Source organism: Archocentrus centrarchus, chromosome 22, assembly GCF_007364275.1.
Source record: "Archocentrus centrarchus isolate MPI-CPG fArcCen1 chromosome 22, fArcCen1, whole genome shotgun sequence".
NCBI classification, from domain to species: domain Eukaryota; kingdom Metazoa; phylum Chordata; class Actinopteri; order Cichliformes; family Cichlidae; genus Archocentrus; species Archocentrus centrarchus.
In genome coordinates this window covers 11,012,011-11,028,408 of record NC_044367.1, presented here as the reverse complement: position 1 = coordinate 11,028,408, position 16,398 = coordinate 11,012,011, and the positions used below count along the sequence as shown (strand labels likewise).

At 40.3% G+C, this 16,398-nt stretch overlaps 1 protein-coding gene and 1 long non-coding RNA gene across 2 annotated transcripts; both read right to left on the bottom strand.

Annotated features, from left to right (window-relative positions):
* Positions 1-114: 114 nt before the first annotated feature.
* LOC115773017 (uncharacterized) lies at positions 115-3,473 on the bottom strand. Its single transcript, XR_004019062.1, has 3 exons — positions 2,930-3,473; positions 2,337-2,411; positions 115-1,283 (listed from the first exon to the last, which is right to left on the bottom strand). It is a non-coding gene; the product is annotated as an uncharacterized LOC115773017 (long non-coding RNA).
* A 3,360-nt stretch (positions 3,474-6,833) lies between these two features.
* Positions 6,834-14,078, bottom strand: slc35f4 (solute carrier family 35 member F4). Its single transcript, XM_030719287.1, has 7 exons — positions 14,022-14,078; positions 9,801-10,101; positions 9,299-9,518; positions 9,093-9,218; positions 8,813-9,005; positions 7,917-8,006; positions 6,834-7,364 (listed from the first exon to the last, which is right to left on the bottom strand). The coding sequence occupies exons 2-7, from the start codon at positions 10,049-10,051 to the stop codon at positions 7,123-7,125; spliced, it is 1,122 nt and encodes a 373-aa protein (XP_030575147.1). The 5' UTR covers positions 10,052-10,101; positions 14,022-14,078; the 3' UTR covers positions 6,834-7,122.
* Positions 14,079-16,398: the final 2,320 nt, after the last annotated feature.

Here is a 16,398-nt window from a genome sequence, read left to right as displayed (position 1 = left end):
GCAATTAATCACCAAAATCGCTTTCCACTTCACTCTGGATATTTGGTCCTCTGCGTCCCTCAGCCCAATAATGACACCCAGTGGCAGATTACAATAAAAGTCATGTTGGTGTGTTTTAAATACATTTAATGAAGTACATTTCTTCTGTTTAAATAGTTCTTCTGAACTACTGCAGGATTATCTCTGCTGATTGAATTCCTCCTGCTGTATAATGTTCATTTAACACACTGTGTCTGAGGACCAGGCTTTTGAAAGCTTCTGTGGCCCCAGGTGTTTGGTAGGAGTCCAGTCCCTCTCAGTCAAAATAAGTCTGCTAAGACCTGGCCTCAGGGAGACCACTTCAAGAATAGTGGTGCAATTGGCAGTTTCCTGTTTTCAGTCTGATTATTTCTAAGGAAGTGTCAATTTGCTTTCAAATAACAGAATATCTTTGAACACTGAAGGTTGTTTTTTGTGCTAACTTCTATATTAAGTGTCTAATAATGGACCAGGAGCCTCAAAGCAAGTTGATTTGAACCTCTTGTAGTTAATAGATGGTCCATTTTTGGAAGCTTGCTGTCGATATTGCAGGGAAGCTATACGAGTACAGTGTTTCTGCCTAAACTGCAAATTTTCTCAGTTCAGTGCATTTCTTTCACCCGTAGAGGGCACCATAAACTCAGCTAAGGAAGCAATGCCAGAACGTCACAAATTTCGATCATATTCCAAGTAAATCCTGAACATGTAAACCAGTGTCACTATTGTTTCTGAAAACTTCAATTTGACAGTGCGATAGCTGTTTCAGTATTTAATCTGTATTACTTGATCTCATGTTTCAAAGGTTATATTTGTTTTGATCAAAATACAAAAAGGGTTTTTACTTTGGCTTAAAGAGCCTGCTTCTACTTCTTATCTTCCCTATCTGACAGCTTCAAGATATCCACATCCTATGACCCCCTGTGCACTTTACCTCAGAATTCTGCGGCATTTTCCCTTCAGTTGTCGATTAGTTTTTTTGTTTGTTTGTTCAAAACATCTTCCGTGCCCAGTTTGTTGAACTTTTTCTTCCTTTTTGTGCCCTTGACATCATGAGCTCAGTCTCTTTTGACTAAATCATCTGGTTTGGATTGTAGCTGTTTGTTGGGCATGTTACACATTATCGCTTCACTAAAGAAAGAGAGAGATTTTGGCTCCAGAAGGCAGCTGGGGTCCAGCCTTTATCCCGTGGTCTCATCCCAGAAGATGCCCCTCTTGGTGGGTCTTCTAACGAGTTTCAGCATCTGGAATCTTCTGCATTTGGATCGCTATCAAAAAGGACAAATAAAAAGAAGGCAAGTTAGGTTGGACTAGACCACATTCAAACAGAGTTTGCATTAGATTAATAATTTGCAAGCCTACTGTTGAATGTTTGTTGAATGCTGAACTACATTCTACATTTTTGTTGATGTGAGCTTTCTGATGCTACACCAGTATAATTTTGAGGTATTTGCACTTTACTGAATTATTTCTAGTTTGTTCTACTTCATACTTCTGCTCCAATGCCAGGGAAATACTGCATACCTTTTACATCTAGACTTTTATCTGATAGTCACAGTTACTTTTCAGGTGTAGATTTTATCTAGAAACATGACAAGCTTTTAAAATATAATGAATTTAAGAATTTAATGTAGTCCCTTCAGAAAAAAAAAAGAAAAAACTGGGTTTAATGGTTTATTTCATTTCCCATTTAATATGTCAGTTTATCCAGTATCACTATTAACAATCCAGTGCTTTAACAATCTTTTCAAATAAAGTACCTTTGAGATTTTAATTACCCTTAGGCAATACCAAAAACCATCTTCTAATCTCTCTACTACTTATTTACTTTTAAATGCTTATCATTTTCACAATGAAATAAAGATATTTATAATTAAATAAAGGAACTGACCAATCAGTATCATTTGTAATTTGTCTTGCAGCTGATGATGGTTTTAAAGCAAACCACCCTAAAGAAAGAGTCATATGATTGTTAAGTCTATGCTTTTATTTGTATCTGCAAGTTTGCATCACATGGGGAGGGTTTTTCTGTTCTCTGTAACCTGAAAATGGATCCCATTGAGGACCAGTCATGGCTGTAGACCACCCCACTTTCCACTCTACTGACACTCTAATCAGATCCACTGGGAGAGAAGAGGAAGGGCTCAGACTCACAGCTGCCTCTCTCTCCCTCCTTTCCCATTCACACCATCTTTTCCTCCCCTCTCCAAGTCTTTCTCTTAAGCACCGTTGCACACTGTTTCACTGTAAAAATGTATGACCTGAATTATTGATGTTATAGATGCACTTCACCTCTTCCATAGTTTGTCAAGATGCTTTACCTGAATCCCTCTGCTCGTGTTTGTCTGTCCGCTTGCAAAAAACTGCTGGATATCCCCATCTGTGAGGTCCCTGGCCTATAACAAACATCAAAATTCCTTACTGGAATTATTTGAGATAGCATGAGGGTGAGAGTGGGTTAGCAGTGATATTTTTCTTTTTCCTTTCTTTTTTTTACTACCATGGCAATTTGATTGGCAGCACTTGTGTGGCCAATTTGAAGGGCCAATGGTTGCAGTGCCTGAGGAGAGATAATGACGGGATGTCTGGGTAATAATCACAACTAGTCAGAAACAATAATGCAGAATGATGTCTCCCAGAGTCCCAGCTCAGGATTGAACAGATGAGAAATGGTTTTAAAATGAGCCAGGCAACAGGACTACTCTGTTACAGTTAAATATATTAGGCAGCTAATTTTGCCAAGTTAACCCGGGGTCTGCTGGGTGGGTGAGAATGAACGAGCGCTTTAACTGTTACTTTGTTTCGAAGGGAAAGTTCCTGCAGCACACGGGTGTTGCAACACACACACAACACACAGTGATGAGTATCAAAACAAATAAATCATGACTGGGAATTAAATTTGGCACAGACTAACCTGAAAGTGAAGAAAGAGTTATTTCCTGCTTCGGCGGAGGAGAGGTTGTTCTTTTCTCTCCAACAGATCCTGGTGGCAGCTCCACAGTGTGTGGCAGAGCAGGGACTGTCCATTGTGGTTTTGGCTTCTGAGTCTTTTCTTGCAAAATGTTACATGGGACCACTTTATGCAATCCTGGTCTGGAGTGTGTGGAGCCCATTGTCCTTCTGTCTGTCCAAGAGGCTGACACTCACAAAATACCTCTCTCCAGTCCAAGCTCAATATGTAAAGTTAAATAGTCACAATATCTGTCTCAAAGTTGGGTTTTAATTTTAGTAACAGGCTCAGCTTTTTAATGATTTTAGTCACATGAGGGTTCTGCCGGCGTAGATCCACTTAGGTTAATATTTTTGCTGCTTTTTTGCCCTGTCCTATAAACATGTTGGTAACTTCACTTTTAAAAGAGTCTTTCCAGTTTGCTTCATTTGTTTCTGCTGCTTCCAAGCAAACCCAGCGGTCTTCACATCTTCGCTGCTTTCAAACTTAAGATTTGTCCTGAAGCGTTGCTGTGTGGCACCAAAGTAAAAAATCCAATAACACTTTTGGAAGAAGCGGTTAAAAGAGTAGGTGTATACTCCATCCCAACCTGACTTTCACATTATAATGAGCTAGGTTTCTATGGCAACTCTCCCTACAGGTTACTTTGTAACTCATAAGTTAATGCTTGAAAGAGTCTGTTATTTTCCTGCACCCCCTTTGCTATCTAAAAGCCCAGAGGGGAGCAGAGAGAGAGCCAGGTTTGTTGGGAAATTGTTTTCTGACTGAAAAACATGACTCCAGTAGAGCTCATAACAGCGCAGGGGTAGAAAAACTGTTACAATCATGGTATTAGACTGTAAAGTTGTGGTTTGTGCAGTTTTTCTATGCTTGTGATAAAACGTGTGGAGGTTTTTTTTGTTTTTAAGACGGGTATTGTTTTTGTTATTAGCCATGCTAGCAGCATGGTTCTACCAGTGTGATGGCGCACTATTTTGATCCTGACTGAAATACTGTGACAAACAACTACGCAGTGTGATTTTTGAAAAGACTTGGATGATACATATAGGCAGAATTATAGCGCCACCTTGAGGTAGAGAGACTTTTAAAAAAGATATTACTGAAATATCTTGACTAAGACAATAAAATTTAGTTTTTGGATACCTGGATGTTTTTTTGTTTTTTAAAAAAATATTTCCAAAAGCACTAGCTTTTATTTCCTGCAAATGATTAAACCACAGCAGGCTAAAAATACTAAACTAAGATAGTAAACATGCTTGCCAAATATCAGCATGCTGATTTTAGCATTTAGCTCAAAGTTTTGCTATGCTAAAAATGAAAATCTCAGAGCTGCAAGTATACAGAAGATTTTACGGGTTTTTTTCTGTCTTTACATATTGGCTTATTTTGTCAGTCCCCTCTGTACAGTCATGTGAAAAATACAGCTTTCACAGAATTCTCTGCAAAAAAAAATCTAAGTACACCCATTATTCAATAGTAGAACTACCTTTAGCAGCAATAATTTTGAAGTAATTGGTTTCTGTATGACTATCACTCTTACCCATCATTGTGGAGGCACTTCGGCCCATTCTTCTTTATAGCATTAGTTCAGCTCATTGAGGTTTGCAGGCATTTGTTTACACAGCTCTGTTAAGGTTGCAACAACTTGATTCTTTTACTGCTGTGTTCGGGATCATTGTCCTGTTGCTTGACCCATTTTCAGTAAGGCTTTAGCTGTTGGATGGATGGCCGCACATTTAACTGTGTTAAACTGTGTTAAATGTGCCACAAGGTGCTGTGGCTGCAAAACAAGCCCAAATCATCACTCCTCTGCCACCGGGCTGTTCAGGTTTGTTCAGATGAAACTTTGCAAACCTAAACTGTGCTGCTATGTTCTTTTAGAGAGAAGAGGCTTTCTCCTGGCAACCCTTCCAAGCAAGCCATACTTGTTCAGTATGTTTCCATTTGTACTGTCATGAACTTTAACATTTAACATGCCAGCTGAGGCCTGTAGAGTCTGAGATGTAGCTCTTTTTTTTTTTTTGCAATTTCTCTAAGCACAGTCTGACCTTGAGGGGAATTTGCTGGGACATCCACTCCTGGGATAAGTGTGGCATTGTGTTAACACAAACCTGAATGCTCCAGACCAGCAAACTGCCAAAACCTGTTTTTATGGAGGTGGTCACGCTTTGCGATGTTCAAATAATCAAGTGCATGTGATTGGCAGCACCTGGCTGCTACTTACCCTCTTGATTCCTATGGAAACAGTGAGGCTGTTTTCATAGGACTGCATAGAGTCCTATGAAAACTTTCTTTCACATGACTGTATGCATTTAATTTTGCACAAAATTCAATTGCTGCAGCTGAAGCAGTATTTTTTATATTCATCTTAAAAGACTCCTCTGATTAATGCCTTCTATCAGCTTCCAGCTGGATACCAGTGACCATTATGGAAGTACAGTTTGAACATCGCATTTTCTTTTGCTTCTTCCACATCTTTTATTTTAATATATTAAAATACCACCGCAACTGTTTAGCTCAAACTGTCATCTCAGCAAATGCTCCATTAGAGGTCTCGACTCACCGATTGTGCTCCACCATAACAGCAATGTGGTGTGACTCTTGGGACTCTCTGTATGTGTGTGTGTGTGTGTGTGTGTGTGTGTGTGTGTGTGTGTGTGTGTGTGTGTGTGTGTGTGTGTGTGTGTGTGTGTGAGAGACTTTGAGGAATGTGGAAAAACAGAGAAATGATTCCACTGAGATATTCATCATCTCAATAGCACCATTTGGAAAAAAGTCTGTTCTCGCACCATGTTATGAGCTACTACAAAATTACAGTGATAAGATCAAAGTGTTATGATCTGAAGGCAACCATGTCCTGTGGGTTTTGACCATTGTTAGACATGCATGTATTTTTTTTTTTTACCATTAATTTTATCTGTGAAAAAGGAAAAATTACAGTTAATTGTTAGTCTTTTTTGTACTGTGTGCATGTGTGTGTGTGAAGGCTAAGTGCAGCACAGAAAAGCACTGCATAACACATCTTAAAGAGGAGAATTCTGGAAAGTCATCACTGCTAAATCAATGCAACACACTTTACAGAATACTAATATTGAATGAATCACACCACTTAGTTCTGCTAAAAATACTTGTCCATGAGCAGTTTATGGCCAAAAGGACAATAATCTGCTTCATTCAACTCTGATAGGCTTGTTTCCATCTTTTCAGACATGTAAAAGCTACTTTGAATAAAATATATCTTATACACTGATAATGTGATTCAGGGTTTTTCTGCAGTGCTGAGTCTTTTTAAAAAAATTTTTTTTTTTACATTTTTTACTCCTCCACATTGAAAGGAGCCAGTTGAGGTGGTTTGCGCATCTGACTAAGATGCCTCCTAGGCACCTCCTGGGTGGGGTGTTCCAGGCATGTCCTACCAGGATAGACCCAGGATGTGCTGGAAAGATTATATCGCTTAGTGAACATCTCGAAGTTCCCTCATATAAGCTGGAGGAGGTGGCTGGAGAGAGGGAGATCTGGGTTTCTCTGTTCAGGCTACTGCCCCCGCGACCTGGCTTCGGATAAGTGGAAGAAAATGGATGGATAGACATACATGTGGTCCTGAGTTAGATGATGAATATGCAGCTTTTGTGTGGGTTTTAAGTCTTTTATTACAAAATCAAAAGATCCTGTACATGAAGCATAGTATAATTGTCATTCTTCTATATAATACTATTTAGTAAGATTTAAAATTATTACTCTTATTGATACAGATCTAAATAAATATCATAAATATGAATAAGACTGAGCCAAACTGGCCCTGTTGAAAGTTATATTCACAGAATACAGTCTGCAGAGCATCTCAAGGGAAGCCAGTCAGCTCCTGGTGTGGGTGCGTGCGAGGGGTAGAGCGCGGCAAGTATTTTAAGAAAGTAAATAACACTTTCAACTCCATCAGGGTGCATGATCCATAAATGTTTTCAATTTCCCCTCTTGTTGTGAAGTGATACAAAACAGAGGTACATCTCCAGAGCGAAGTTTGACGTTCAAGACATTGCTTCCTCATTTCCTGATAGATGAGTCCATATGGACTGAGCATCCCACCACATCTCCATTCTGGGCTCCAGAGAAATGTGGGGTTTCCAGACTGGTTAACAGAGGTCACAGTCAGATCCTCGTCATGCCAAGGGAATGGAAACGGTGCCGTTTGCTCGGCTGCGGCTCCGAGTGTGGGTGCTGGACTCTGTAAGCTCCTCGCCATGTTCCTCAGACTTTTTGTCTGCAATGGTGGCCAGGAAACGCAGAGTGACCGAGTCCCATTCCTCTGGCAACAGCATGAGCAGGAATCCCAGGCAGATGATGCAGGTGGCAGCCAGTCGCACCACACTGAAGATCACCTCGTGTTTCAAAACATCTACAGCTAGAGAGAGAAGAGAAAAGACAGGTGGGAACAAAAGAGGGAGCCAGAGAGCAGGATGGGGAAAAAGGGTGTGAAGGGTCGAGGAGAAACACAATCAAATTGAGATTAATTACATAAAGTAAGATAAACCACAGGACAGTGCGGCTGTAGGGGATTAGTGCAACAAATGCAGCTTATAATCAGCAAAAGCAATCCACTTTATCCTCTGTGTCTTTGTGGTCTGGAGCCCTGGGACAGGTTGCCTTAACCCACTGACCTTCATACAGTCCATCGTGGTTAAGGAAAAGTACTCGTCTGCAGGCATTTGTATTGCCTTGGGAATCTGATCCTCCCTTAGCAAGAGGATGGTTGCAGGATCTGTTGAGGCACACTGATGATTGGGTTTCCAGGACGAAAGAGGCAGACTTGCTGTGTAATCTGTTTGCTACAGTGGCCCTAAGTGCTGACCTCTCAATATAGGGCCACAGTACGTGTGGCCATTTACTCAATTTTTTACAATCATATTATTTTACAACAAAATAATCAGTAAATTACAGATAATAGAAACCTTACCTGCATTGCCTGGCACACTGAGAAGTGTCCCTATAGAGATCAGAATGGGGTAAGTCAGTACCACACCAACATGGACCAGGATGTTGAACACTGTAAAAGATATGGAAGAAGTTTAAAGTATATGACAAGCTGAAATAGATGTGTTTCACTGACAATTTTTAGGGCATGACATGAAATTTTGATCAGACATCAAAATGATTATAATCAGTGGCTATTCTGTTGACTTTATAAACACTGTTGCATGGTAATTTGTAATTTTTTGAGCATGGTATCACTGGCAAAATACAGTGCAGACTGCTAGCATGATAGCAGTTTCTTAGTCTTGCTGGCTTTTCTTTTATAGTAAACTAAATATTTCAGACTGTTGACAAAACAACAATAAATAATAATTGCATTTTTTACATTGTTTTTTTTGTTATCTTCTGGCATGTTATAGCTCAAACAAGCTGGGAACCTATTAGCTAGTTATCTGCTCTAGCCACTGGGGATGGTGGCCAATATTTTGTAGCTTCTGGTGTGTCCAGGTTGATAATGGATGTCCATTTAAGACTTTCTTCCACCCACCATTATTTATGAATACACATACATTTCAAAAAGCTAATAAAAAGCTAAATTGTTTTCAGTCAATAGCTGAGATTCCATTACTGGGACTAAAAGCTGACTACAAATGGAAACCTGAAAATTTCCTGTAGGAAATATATTACCCTTTGTCTAAAGATTCTACATTCATATGCAGACAACTGCATATAAAGATTATATGCACCCAATGGTTGATGGAAATTATTAGAAATTAATCACTAACGTTATACTAAAGCCTTAAAATGATCCAAAATGATTTGTACATGTGAATGAAACCATGTTTATCACTCTTCATCAGGATGTATATGTACTCTCACCCAGCCACAATCCTGCCAGTCCACACATATATCCCCAGGGCAGTGAGGACAGTGAGCCCCAGTGCTCTACCCTGGTGAAGTACAGGATGAGGGGCACACAGGAGATGAAGATGAGGTTGAAAAAGCCCATAGTGGAAAGAAAATGAGCCACTTCTCCAAGGTTGGCGCTGCCTAGGAACATCTTGAACAGCACCTGGATAGTGAGGAAAGAAGTTGGAGTTGACACTATACAAACAGAACTCAAACATAGCTCAGAGGGGACTAGGCTTGGAAGTCTGACCTTATAAAGAGCTGAAGTTGAGGCTGAGCCTACAGCCAATGCCACACCCACAAAAGAATCACCATGGAAACCATCAGCATAAGCCATCATGACAATACCTGTGATGGCCATTATGGCGGCCACAATCTGTGCACGGAGAGACATAAATATCACTTTTTGAAGTCATAAAAACTAGCATTAAACAAATAAGTCCTTTTCATACAGACCCGAACACCCATGAACCGGTCCTTGAGGACAATCCATGAGAGGAGAAAGACGAAGGCCTTGTGGCAACAGTAGAGGGCAGAGACATCAGTGGCGGTCAGTTTCTTCAAGGCTAAGAGGTACAGGTAGTTGGTCAGTGTCCACAGGATTGAGAAGGGTGCTGTCCTCTTTACAAAAAGCTTGAGAGTCATTCCATCCTCCCCAAAGAGCTTGCTGCACTCCCTGTTAGAGAAAAACACCAGTAAAGTCTTGCTTTACTTCTGAATGGAAAAGCTTCATTGTTTGGAAGACTGCGTTTAGAGAATGGACATGATGGTGGCTTGGCTCTCACAGACTGTCAGGTGGTTTTAAATTGGTTCCAACTCACCAGAAAAAAAAACTCTTGGGGCTGCTATTGAAGCTTTTGAGGTAAAATGATAATAGATATCACATTCCAGGGGAGAAATGTCCTTAGATATCACATTAGGCAAACAGTGTTTTTAAATCTTTTCAAAGGAGGTTTACCTAAATTTCTGTATGGGGGTCTGCTTCTCCCGCGTGGTGACTATGTGCCCCGAGTAGTAGATGGGGAAGATGAGGATGTTCCAGTTGCTGCTGAACCAGGAGATGAAGAAGGGACAGGAGAATGACTGGAAGGTCAGCTTCACCACCTGAGTGGTACCCACCCAGGAGGAGGAAATACACAGCACCATCAGCAAACCACCCAGCACCTTCAGGGCCGTGTTGACACATGTCTGGAAGGGCTGGCTCTCCATACTGGTCTCACTGCCTGGTGTCTCTGCGTGAGACTCTGAGCCATCCTCTCCTGATGAGAGTTGAGAAGAGACAGGAAAAATGAAAGGAAGTCCACTGTAGCATCTGCTATAATTTGGCTTTATCACCTCACTCACTGGCTCACTGGTTTTAGCTCAATAATTTTGATTAGCATAATGTAACAGAGTTTAAAATTAGCATGTCCTATATTTTTGTACCACTGTGTGTACACTATGGCACCAAGTGGCACCGGCCCTATGCCCCCCATGGAGCAAAGAGGCTGCGCATGCCATAAATAGCTTTGTTGCCTCATGATGCAGCATGTACTGCACAGCCACTGCAGCCAGATGTGCACAGAAACCCGATGCCCAGAGGGCAAGAGTAAACCTAAGCATATAACAGTCCACATAAAAGTCGTGTCAACCTTGGTGCTCACGCTACACCATTTATATATTACTGCTATGAAAAGGAATTTACTGGAATTTTACTGGAACATCAAAATTACTAAAAGTTAAATGGTGCATCTGGCTCAGCGCCCTAATGGATGATCAAAGAAAGCAAAGTGGCTTCTGGACCTTAACTGTGCTACGTGTGAGAGCTCAGATCCGTTCTTTACCTCTCAACAGTGTGATCAATTTACACCAGGGCAGGAATAAAAGATGACATGTGCTGGGTGTTTGCTGCCTTTGCTGTTTGCCTGCTCAGCACATAAAGCCCTGCCATATCCACCACAGACACTGGAGCCCTGCGAACACACTAGAACTTGTAGCAGTAGTATCTCTCCTCTACACAACATCTCAGGGGTGCTCATTATTGCATCTGATAGTTTCCGTTTGTTATTTCCAAAGAGACCTCAGCAGGATGTCGAGCAATAGGAGCAGAAGTGAGTGGTATAACGAAAGTGGATTATACCCACTTTCTTACATCTAACGACACTGTAAGAAAGTGTATGGTGTGCAAACTCTTTGATCAAATAACCATTTTATGGTAAGACAGCTGGTAGAAGTTTAATTTTTATAAAGCTTTTAGTGTAATCAGATGCCACAATGTGCTATATAATCGATTCCTTCTTTTTATTGGACACAAACAGAGGAAACTGTCACCAAACTTTGAAAGTAAGTTGATAAGTAACTTCATAAAAAAAAGTCCAAAGCCTTTCCAAACTTACTTTATATATTAAATGAATGCATGAGATCATCGCTGGCACTCAGTGGCTGAAAAACTGCCCAAGAGATTATAAAATTGCAGATTGGAGACAGTTACTACTGGCTTCTTCCTTCAGTTCTGGGGTAAAAGTAGTACATCAATGTAAAAATGTTCCTTCGCAAATAAAAGTTGTTCATTTAAAATCTTACTGATGTATTATCCTCTAAATGCATGTAGCAGCAAGTGAAAGAAGACATTCAGCAGAAAATTGGTTTCTGATATTGATACAGTGTCAAATTTGGCATTACTGATACATCAGTGTGTTAGTAGCATTTTGTTGCTTTAATTTTACTTTATATGTATTATAATTTGTTTTCATTTAAAGATTACAGTTTATTGCAAAAAAAATATGATAAATGGGCTAATAAAGAACAAAAAAAAAACAAACAAACACCTTTTTCAATGCTCGCTAGTATTTTCTTTGTTGTAGACCCTCAGGAGGCTAACTGTGTTTTAGAGTACAAGTAATGGGGAACTTAACAAATACATTTTTATAATAATCATTTTAATTTCAGCCCTGGGCCTCAAACAGTCATTTAGATAAAACCAGCTGTGGATTTTAAAGAAACAAACACTCCTTTTTATAGACATCTTACAAATAAGATAATCTGTTTTATGTCATTTTAATCTGTAAAGCACCAGTGAGCTTTCAGATTAATGTAGTGGTGTAAAAAAAAACAATGGTATGAAGCATATTACAAGTTTAGCATAAAATGCAAACACTCAAGTAAAGTACCTCCAATAAACCTCAAGTAAATGTACTTTCTAGCACTCCATTACTGCAGCACTAGCCTTGAATCTGTCCACAGCGCTGTGGAGGCTTTCATCAAGCTTCAAAGTGTAAATGAAAAAAATATTTAGCACCCCAAAAAAAATTAAAAAGTAATAAAGACTTCAACTAATAAAGCAGTGTACAGATGGTGAACATACACGAGAAAATCCCAGTTAAACGGTTTCACTTTACAGGATGCGTTAAAAGCAAAAAGCTCAACATCGATACAGTTTAGTTTGTGCAGCATCATCGAGGGATTTCATCTAATTGCATTCTGTCACAGCAAGGGTTCTTAATCAAACTAATGAACCTGGAGGTTGCTAAGTGGAAAAACAGAGATCTGATATTTTTGCAGTAGAGAAACAACTCTTTTATTTTTATTTTTTTTTTTCTGCGTTATGTCAGCTTTTCTTCATCCACCAAGCAAGATGGTTTGTGTTTCACAGCACTGACAAAACCTAAAGCTTTTAGTGTTAGATGCAAGCTTTTCTGTCCTGAGCTAAAAGCCACAACAGGCTGATCTGATGCCAAGATGCAGTAATATTTTAACTCTACTATTCCCCTGTCTCATAAAAGTTGCTCCCATTGCCAAAATTGTATTCTCCTCGCAGACAGTGTTATTGCTGACAAATACTGCCGCTAAAATTTTGCACCATAATCTCTGCTAAACACAGGCTGACAACACAGTACTGCAGAAGTGAAGGTAAATGCAGTGAACTCTGTTAGTGTTAAGGTATGGGGATGTCCATCATAAATAATTAGATACTTGGTACTGGGGTGTTCATTTTAAACAGTGATGATCAGTTGTGATATTTTGGTAGGTACGATGTGATTGTGAAAAAGTATCAATAAATGTATAAAGATTAAAATCTGCAAGACGGGATATAACAAATAGTGTTGGAATATTCATTTAAATGTAACCTAAGAAAATAATCTTTCTCTCTGAAGAAGCATCCACTGCAGTGACACTGGTGTAAAAACAAAAGTAATATTTTGAGGGTTTATATAGTTTAGATACACAGTAGCTTATATCAGATCACACATGGAGTCAGAGTATTTGGAAGTGCTAACATTTCATTACAGAAAACACAGTGCTGCATAGCATCAGTCGCTACTGGCACCCATTTATCCACTTGTGATGCAGTATCCTTCTCGAACCTCACATTTCAATCCATTTTCCGTTTTATCTCCATCACTGACGTTGCGTGGCAGTAATTAATGGAGCCGTGCTGAATCCTATAAGAAGCTCTTAGTCTTGTCTGCAGTGTTTAGTACAGGTCAAACGCATTAAGTCTTTATCCATATTAGGCCAGAAGATGCCACATGGATATCGTGATACTGATGAAAAGTTGATTACTGGCATCACTCGGCAATCTCTCTTAACAGTGTTGGGGGTGGGGGGCTTTTATGAGCCTGTTGTGGTGTGGAGAGTAGTACAGTGTTTAATCAGATGAGGGGAGAACTACAACAGGCCTGCTACCATGCTTGCCCTCACTGCATTCCCATTACAACACCATTACAACACTGCTGACAGGATACTGAAATAACAGAAAATGTGTTTACAGTATCCACAGTCAAACAGTTGTTAGATTCAAAGGCTGCTGGCAAGCAAATACAGAAAAGATGTAAATTGGAAACATCCATATTTATTTAAAATCTCTGTATTTGTTATGAAAATATGTACACTCTATATGGCACTTCAGTATATTTGATGCCTTGTAGGAAACAAAATGTAAGTAAGTGAGTAAAGTTAATTTATAAAGCGTTTTTTACAACAAAAATGTCATCTGTGACCCTGAAAATAAAAGGTAAGCCCTTCATGTTATGCAGTCTATCTTATATTATTCTATTTATTTTATTCATGCTAACACACACACACACACACACACACACACACACACACACACACACACACACACACACACACACACACACACACACACACACACACACAAAGCATAGCAGCGTGGGCTTCTTTGGTTCTTTCAGTTTACCTTCAGAGTTAGGGCAGGTCAGGACCTGAGTGCTGTATGAGCTGAGGGGAGCCACTCGGGCTGAGTGCTTCTTCATCCTCCACTGGGGGCACCACACACTGTCCTCCCCTGGAAGGTTTGTGTATGTGAGTTTAGAAGTGCGGCTGGGCTGCTGCTGCTGCAAGCTCAGCAGCTCCTTCAGCTTGCTCCGTGCATCCTCAGGCTCCTGACTTCTCGGCTTCTTCTTCACGCTCTTGACTGCCTCCGCCTGCCAGGTCTCTGTCAACTCTTCTGTCTCCTTCCCAGCACTCAAAGTCCTGACTCTCCGTTCCTCTCTAGCAAAGCACTCTCACTGCTACTGGTGCTCTGTCTGTACAGTGCCACAGCTCAGTGGTGATAGCTCAGTGGAAGTACAGCAAAGTGGAGACTCTACAGTTGCGCTGTCATGCCATGATCCTGCTCTGTCAGTGTCTCCAAGGGAGACTGAGCTTCAAGTGTGTGTGGCATGGTGCAATCACTCCCCTCATCTCTTTCTATCCTCCCCCTCCTCTGTTCGTGTCTGTCTCGCTCACTTTCCCTCCTCTTCCTTTGCTCCACAAATCAGCAGCTTTGTTTGGAAGGTAACCAAGCAGCCCAGGCTAATTTATGCTGTGCTGGCTGTGCCCCCTCCTTTCCTCCTCCCCTCCCCTTTCTACCTGACCAGGCTCTCCTCACTTTTTCCAACCCCCCCCCCCCCCCCCCCCCCCCCCCCGCAAAACTCTTGTCCTCTGTCTTCCAATGATTCTCTTTTCTTGGCACCTCTCCTGCTCTTGACTACTCCTTGAGAGTCAGATTATTAGTAGAGCTCTCTCCCTCTTGTTGCCTCTACCTCTGCGATGGTATGAAAAAGACAAAGACCATGTGCATACTAGAGATGAATCCATGACAATTCCAGAGATTTAAATTCTGTTGTGCACAGAGGTAATTTTAGTCCTCTTAGGGGAATAATAGGCCTTTCTACCAGCGTAATTCATACTCCACTACAGCTTGTCTACACACTATTGCACGCTACCCACGTGTTATTTCCATATTCCACACATACTTCATGTAATAGAGACTATACAAAATATTTGCAAACCTTGAGAGAAACAAACCGCTACTCAAATTCTTTCATCTCCTTATGTATAATCCATCTGCGGGGTTCTACTTAGAGACCTTGACTTCGAGCTGCTTCCTGACAAACTAAATGTTGTATGTTGAATGTTTTAGCTGATTAGATGTAAAGTGTTTATTTACCTCAATTTTTTTTTTTGTTTATTTACATATTACAATGGTGGACTGTCAAACTTAGGGGCACTTCTTTAAAAAAAAAAAATGACTTTAAGCCATTATCACTATCAGAGCATTTCCTTATTTAAGTCAAAGTTTATGTGCAGGATGTTAACTGTTAATGAAGCATTTTTACAATAATATGTATTTATTATATGCTTGTACTTTAATGAAGGATTTCAATATTTTATCCATAACTACTGCAGAGTCCTGGGAAACCTTCCCATCAGCTGCTGTGCTGACGGTCAGAATGGACTTTGTGAGTCAGCCTCAGGATTATAGTCAGTCAGGAGTTTCCATTTCAAGGAAAGCCCTGCAGTCATTCAATCTGATGCTGCGGTTTATCTACCTGATTTAATGGACCTAAATATCACTTGGGCCTCTACATCAACAACATATCAGTGCCAAGTATATGTGGACAGACACATGAGGCGATGCAGCCAGCAATATAATCTTACTATAGCCTATGTGACCAGTAGAATCAGTGTTAGAGAAGCAAGAACAGAAGCTGATCTGACCTGAGAAACAGAAAACAGTAGAGGGGAAACACGCAGTACAGTAACTGCAATGTGATTTCGTCTAAGTTGGCTGGCTGTGAATACTGAGAGTTATTTGCAGCATGTTTGCTCCAGGATTTCTGTTAACGTCTGCCTCCTGTTTCAAATGCTGATCAGCCAAAGATCTGGCAAAGCTACAAAGGGCATAGCAGATCAGAGCATTTGTTGTGCATTCTTCAGGCTGTGAGAGAACAGAAAACAGCACAGTTATTGTTTGTTGCAAGTGGAAAAAGAAGGGGAAAAAAAATCAGGGCCACGTTCCAGTAACACTATAATAATTCATCTGTTAGAGTTCAATACTGGGACTTTGAAAAAAGCAGTTTTCTGCTGTCATTTTTTAAATTATGATGCCATAATGCAGGCACATTTATTCCCTGTGGTCATCCAATTACAGAATGATTGTAGCATCAGTACTAACACCGTATATTATGCAATGACTTTGTTTTAGTATGTTTGCGCATTAAATGTGTGACAAGCATGACTGAATAGTGTAATCCAGGGATAAGCTGGGTGATATGGATCCTCCAATACAT